Here is a 6499-nt window from a genome sequence, read left to right as displayed (position 1 = left end):
GCCCATCCAAGAGCTCCCCCCCCCCCCTCTGGCCCATCCAATCTAGCACTAACCGCCTCAGAGCATCCTCATGGACTACTCTCTGGTGGGTGGCAGTGTGTGGCAGGGTGATTATTTGCTCCCCCCCCCCCCCCAATATCCTGGCCGTTGGGGCTTTGTTACTACATTTGCCATAGACATATATCACACTCATACGTGAGCTCGCTTTGATGAGAACAGCTGTTGATTGAAACGCGACCTTTGGCGCTACGGGATGGGCTCTAGTTGTGTCCTGAACATTAACACCTGCCACCCATGGAGATCTTGCTTGTACGACTATGCCTCAGTGAAAAAGTTTTGATATTAATATTGTTTGGCTCAATGATGCAGTTTGATGTCCTCAAACAATACAGCGTGAGCACAGTTGGTGATGACTCCAGCAACTCTCAGTCTGAGCCCTGCGAGTAACGGGCCTGTTAAATAAATGAACAGCAGCCTCCAGCAGCGGCAGCATTGTCTGTGGGTTTCATATGCATTTTGTTCTCTCCGTCAAATGGTGTCTTGCACACCGTGCCTGACTGTAGCTTTATTAAAACATTATGTTGGTGGGAGGAGACACTGGCCATGCTTCTGCATTTAATGATTCAGGGAGTCTCGCGTCTCTCCGCTCGGTCTCCGTTCTTATTTCTACTGGGAGCCCCCAAACAACGATCCAAGCCTTACACTTTTACTTAAAAATGATGCTATTAATATTTAGGCGTGTCATTTAGCCGCAGTTTCCCTCCGGCAGACACAGGCCAGCTTTGTTCAATGGAATAATAAAACAGTCATAAATCTTTATCAGCGTGGTGTGCAACTTTTGTTTTGAATGTGCAAACACTAAAAGGAAAAGACTAAGAATGACTACGGGAGAAGGGGATGAACCAGCTAATATACAGTATATTATACAGTATGATACGACAGAACGTAAAGTCATAATATACTACACATCAGAGTTCACCAGGCTATATGAAGTGGGGCTGCACCATTGCAGTTGTTGCCTTCTACAGTATATTAAAAAATGTATGCGCATATTTTTATATCTATTGTTCCCATTCTAAACTAAATCAGATGAGACAGCATGCTTAAATTTCATGACTAAGCATATACTAGAATATACAACTATAGATTAATTATTAACACGGCAGGCTCGATATGATCCTGCACATAAAAACTCAGACAATGCTTTGAAAACCCCAGACGGGCACAGTATGCAGGCCATGGACATGCAAGTAGTATAACGCAAAAAGCGTTTTCAGCACGTATAACGCCCAACTCATGTAAAAAGAAAGAAAATCCTTTACCCTTTTGCAACAAGCAGACTTCCTACACTACTTATTTGACCACGTAAATGCTTGTCAGCCGTCACTCACCTCATCCAGGTCCATCTCGTCCGGGTTCTCCCATCGGCGCGTCGACGTCGACATGGGCACCACCACGATGAAGTACCACCTGCCAAGGCAAACAGAGATCTCACTTAACACACACTGGAGCTGAATCTCTGGACACCGCCAGAAGGAAGATGGGCCACGTGTATTAACAACACAGTAAGGATATTATTAAGCACAACATAATCTCACTGTGTGTGTGTGTGAGAGTCGCTCGGTTGGGCTGGAATTCAAAACTTCGTTGGTGATACAAGGAGGTTCTGACACAAGGTCGAACGCTAGCAGATTGGCACTGCTTTCTCCAATTAATGGCTAATCACTAAGAACATCTGCCGCTTCGCTCCGGAACAAACAGCCATATCCCACTGAGACAAGCCTTCATCAAATACACAGACCCATAGGATTCCTGTAGGTTAATAGAACGCACCCTGTGATAGCTCTGCGTGTGACTGTGTGTATGTGTTTTTGTGTGTGCGTGCAAAAGGCAGTGTGAGTGTGTGCTTCCCCCTGTTTGTGTCTGTAAGTTTGACTCTCTCTCTCTCTCTCTACCAATTTTAAGTTTTTCCTCTCCTGCTGACTTCAGAAATCACTTGTGGAGAAAATACTGCCCCCCCCCCCCCATTCTCCCGTGTCTCTAACTCTGTGATTCAACGGTCAGTCAAGTGTCGGGGATGGTAGAAGACATGTATAACAAGATCTCTCCCTGAGGCCTACTCCACCCCCATCGCCCCAATCACCTGCACCCTTCACGTGTCAATCTGTGCTGGAGCCCCGCCAGTCCAGTAATCTTTTTACCAATCAGGGCTCTGCTCTCTCTCCCCCCGCTCAGCCGCAACTCTGCCTTACATCCTCCAAGACTGATGGAGCTGTATGTGTGTGTGTGTGTGTGTGTGTGTGTGTGTTTCAGATGATAAGCCAGTTTCAGACAGCGTCCACCTGTCGGGGTCAGATGCAATGCTGCTGGCAATTTCAACCACGCACACACAAAAAAAAGAAATACAAAGAATATTACCCAATTGGACCGAAAGTGATAAGTTGCTATAATCATCAGCCTTCATGTCACTGAGTTGGAAGAGAGCAAAAAGTTTCAAGCTTCAAGTGTTGAAATGTGGTTAGCAGTGGGACAGACCTCAGGTCAGCGCGTGTCCTTATTGCTGTGCTGTGCTGTGCTGCAGCACTGTTAGTTACCTGAGTTCAAGGCTGTCAAACTGCCTGGAAAAGAGCTGGACCTTGTCGTGACTGACTCGGCCGCATTTAAATCAAACCTTAGCACTTTGTGGGTTGAACTTTCCCCAAATTCGTTGTAGGATTTGTATTAAAGAAGAAAAAAAAACAGTCAGGACAAAATGACAAAAATAACCTCAGTACTTAAGTTCCATAGGGAAGCGTGCCCTGTGCCGGGCTCTGGGCTGACTGCTGAAGTGCTGAATTCAGAACAGATCAAACAGTATCTGCAAATAGCCCTTACCATTAATTTTAACTGGCGACAGTGCAAAATCCTTGCGTGTCAATTTAACTCAGAGTGTGTAAAAAAAGGTCATTCACTGGATTTTGCAGTGTAGTAATAGCAGATGGGGGGGGGGTCTTTTGCTGCATCAGAATCATTTACTCTATATGGTGTATAGCCACAAAATACTTAGGACAACAATGTAGGCTCTGGAGTCCACGTTGAGAACCACTGATTTATACTGTTTTACCTGTATTCTATTCTCAGTACTGACCTGACTTGCGCGTTGGTCTGGACTTTGGGCAGGTCGATGGTCAGCTTGTTGCTCTGGGTCTGCTGTTGGCTGTAGAGCACAGGCTTGGTCTTGAGCAGGTCTGGGGCGGTGCGGATGGACACCTAGGATGGACAGGGCAGTCAGTATAGTCTTTTTAGAGCCTATAACAAACAAAGGTTGCTGGTTTGCTCCCAACCACCCAAGTCACAGAGCTGAGTAGATGACCCCGTTTTTGCCTTTCTACCTCCATCAAAACAACTGGAAGACATTCATTTTCCTGATGGGCTTTTTTTCCATTTCTCTATGAGGATATCTTGCATTTCATCATTTAACATTCAACATATTCATGATACAAAACCCAGAAAATTCACACCACTGAAATTAAATCAGTTCGCGTAAGAGAACTACAATACCCAGCATTCCCGGTACATCGGTTGCAAAGTATGTCAATAGTCAATTTAAAAAATATATATTTCATTTAAAATATGATAAAACCCAACATTGGATGTTTTGAATGCTAATCACTTCCACCGGGCGCCACGATTTTGGGCTTCAGTTGTTAACACTTCCCGTCATCAGTTGGAACCAGTAAATTGGTGTGGCCAGCTATTTGCTCCGATCTCCGTTCTGGGCAATTAAGGTGTTAATCCCGCCAGAGTAAAAGAAACTCACCTTTTCTACTACTCAGCTCTACGTGTCATGTCAAACACCTGAGACACTAGGTCCCTGTAGCAGGTGTCCAGGTCAGGTGAAAGGCTACTAGTGTATATGATGTGAAAGGCGGTACAGTACGGTACAGTACCTGTTGCTGGAGGCCCCCAGCGCTGTTGCCCCGGCTCATCAGGACAAAGGAGTAGTCCGTGTCAGGCTGCAGCCGCGTGATCAGCTTCCTCTTTAGGTTCCCCTGCACCTCCACACTCTGCTGGTTGTACAGGATCTGTGGGGAGAGAGAGAGAGACGCATACCTGCAGTGTTAGTACAGCTTCATGCAGAAACACACACACACACACAGACACACACGCACGCGCACGCACACAGTATAAGTACTACTACTAAATGGTAAATCATTCACACACACATTCATACACTGATGGCGGCGGAAACCATGCAAGGCACCAACCAGCACATCGGGAGCAATAACGGGTTCAGTGTCTTGCTCAAGGACACTTTGACACTAACTCTGGGGGAGCCCGGGTTCGAACTGGCAACCTTGCGGTTACCATCCAGCCACTCCACCGCCGCCCCATGAACTGTTGACAGGTGCAATCTTTCATGCTTTTGTCATTCACTCAATCTCTCTCTCAGCCAGCCAGTCATACATGCACGCACACACTAGAGTAGATATGCAACCTCTTGTTCTCACCATCCTTTTCTCACACAGACCATTGGGTGCGCATGTTGCGCGCGCACACACACACACACTCTTGGTAATATACTGTATGGCGCACGCGCACGCGCACGCACACACACACACACACACACACACACACACACACACACACACACACACACACACACACACACACACACACACACACACACACTCGGTAATATACTGTATGGCCTTTAGGGAGGCAGCCACACCTCGCATCTTTTCACACTGCAGTATATGTGGCCCATTACGATGAGGTGGGAATAGATCTAATATAATTTTGACACATTATTGCACACATTATTCACAGTCTCACAAAATGAATAGTCTTCTGGAATTTGACTCAAATACAAAAGGGGAGGGAAACCTCCACCCCTCTTCCAATGGTTGTCTCTCTTCACAGCCCAGTGAGAAAAGCTCAAGCTCCTTTGTTAATTTGATATAATATATAACAGAGAGCATAGGATATTATTACCAATTAAAAATTATCTTCCACTATGTAATGTAATTACTTGCGAGGCTGCTGAAGGTAAAATATAATTTATCTAATGGTTTATTAAACCAAAACTATGTATGTTGCAGTTTATACCTATGTATGCATGGTAACTATTCTCAACTGGGAGATGAATGGAATGAAAACATGACCAGCAGGCGACGCTAGGCATAGCTTCTCCACCTGGTGCCGCTTATAGCACTTACCTTGAAAGGCACTTGGGACTTGTAGTTCTCTGGCACTTCCCAGGTGAGAAGGACCGACGTTTTCATGACTGCTTTGACGCCGAAACTGGTGGCGAATGCTACGGGGATAACGTGGTCAGGAAGAGAAGAGCGCATGTGTTGAACACGTAAAGCATGTAGGGCATGTTGTGCTGCAAAGTGAGTGTAATCTTTACTAAGCTGGGTAATTCAAATTTCACACAGCGAATAACCCCTGCTGATGAATGTGAGACTTTGCTAGCTAATGGCCAAACTCGACAAGCTACGGAGGGCGTGGGAGGGGTGGGGGGGAAAAAAGCACAATCTAGGATCTCATTCACGCCTGGTTACCGATCTTTTAAAAATAGCTTTTATCCCCCTAAGCTTGTTCCATCTATTTATACCTTCTTTACACCAATGAAATATGTAACAGCCGTGAAATGTATATGGCAGAGAGGGCGGGATTGTTGTCGTGTCTTAAAAATAGGTGCCTGGTGCACATCTGGTGATAAATAACAGATTCTAGCATTCATGAGATCATAAAATGCATGAGGTGGTGGAACATAGGAGCTGCTTAGAGTGGAGAGGAAGCTGCATGCTATCAACGCGGTGTGTGTTCGTATATGCGTAATAAGATTAGTAGTCTCTAAATCAATAATTACACAACTATACTGTTCAGCGCGGCCTGGTGAGGAAAACAAAGGACGAAACGGGTCCATTGTGTGCTGAGTCAAAGACAGGGGCTTATGCGATATTTAGATATGTGTATGTGTGTGTGTGCGTGTGTGTTATGGCGCAATTGGTCTCCAATAAACACATTTTATAAACACTAAATGAATCATCATTTTAGCGGTGTGAAAACATGCATGCTTGTGGGTAACTGAGGGAAGGAGTTTAAATTAATTATGGATTATAGTAAGTCTAGATTAATTATAGATTGACATTATGTGATGTATATAGTTATTAATAACCGTGCAAATAATTGAAAAGGCACACATGTATATAAAATTGTTCGATATTGAACACTCTGGTTATCAAACAATATCTGGAGGTATGTAACAAAAAGTGAAAAGGTGCCAAAGAGTCAAAAAATGCAGAAACTACTGTAGAAAAGCCTCCAGTATTCTTGAGAAGTTATTTTGTCTGCACTCAGCGGTCACATTGAACATGCTGAGTAGAGTTCAGTTATGAATTTAAGTGCAAGATGGGAGTAAAACGCATAAACCCACTAGTGAACAAACAACGCAGTACGCAGTCCATTACAGAGTTAGGGCTGAATGATTTGGAGGGGTTTGGAAATTGAT

General features: G+C 44.7%; 1 protein-coding gene across 1 annotated transcript in view; it reads right to left on the bottom strand.

The window, feature by feature from the left end:
- ptprfb (protein tyrosine phosphatase receptor type Fb) overlaps positions 1 to 6499 on the bottom strand; it is a 208724-nt gene that overhangs the window by 45642 nt on the left and 156583 nt on the right. The window contains exons 17-20 of the mRNA XM_079529334.1: positions 5199 to 5296; positions 3930 to 4064; positions 3128 to 3249; positions 1392 to 1470 (exon numbers count right to left, since the gene is read on the bottom strand). Coding sequence (XP_079385460.1) covers positions 1392 to 1470; positions 3128 to 3249; positions 3930 to 4064; positions 5199 to 5296 — 434 coding nt within the window. The remainder of the gene's footprint in view (positions 1 to 1391; positions 1471 to 3127; positions 3250 to 3929; positions 4065 to 5198; positions 5297 to 6499) is intronic.

The sequence above is a fragment of the Electrona antarctica genome (assembly GCF_951216825.1).
Source record: "Electrona antarctica genome assembly, chromosome: 19".
Taxonomy (NCBI): Eukaryota; Metazoa; Chordata; class Actinopteri; order Myctophiformes; family Myctophidae; genus Electrona; species Electrona antarctica.
This window is presented reverse-complemented; position numbering and strand designations above follow the sequence as displayed.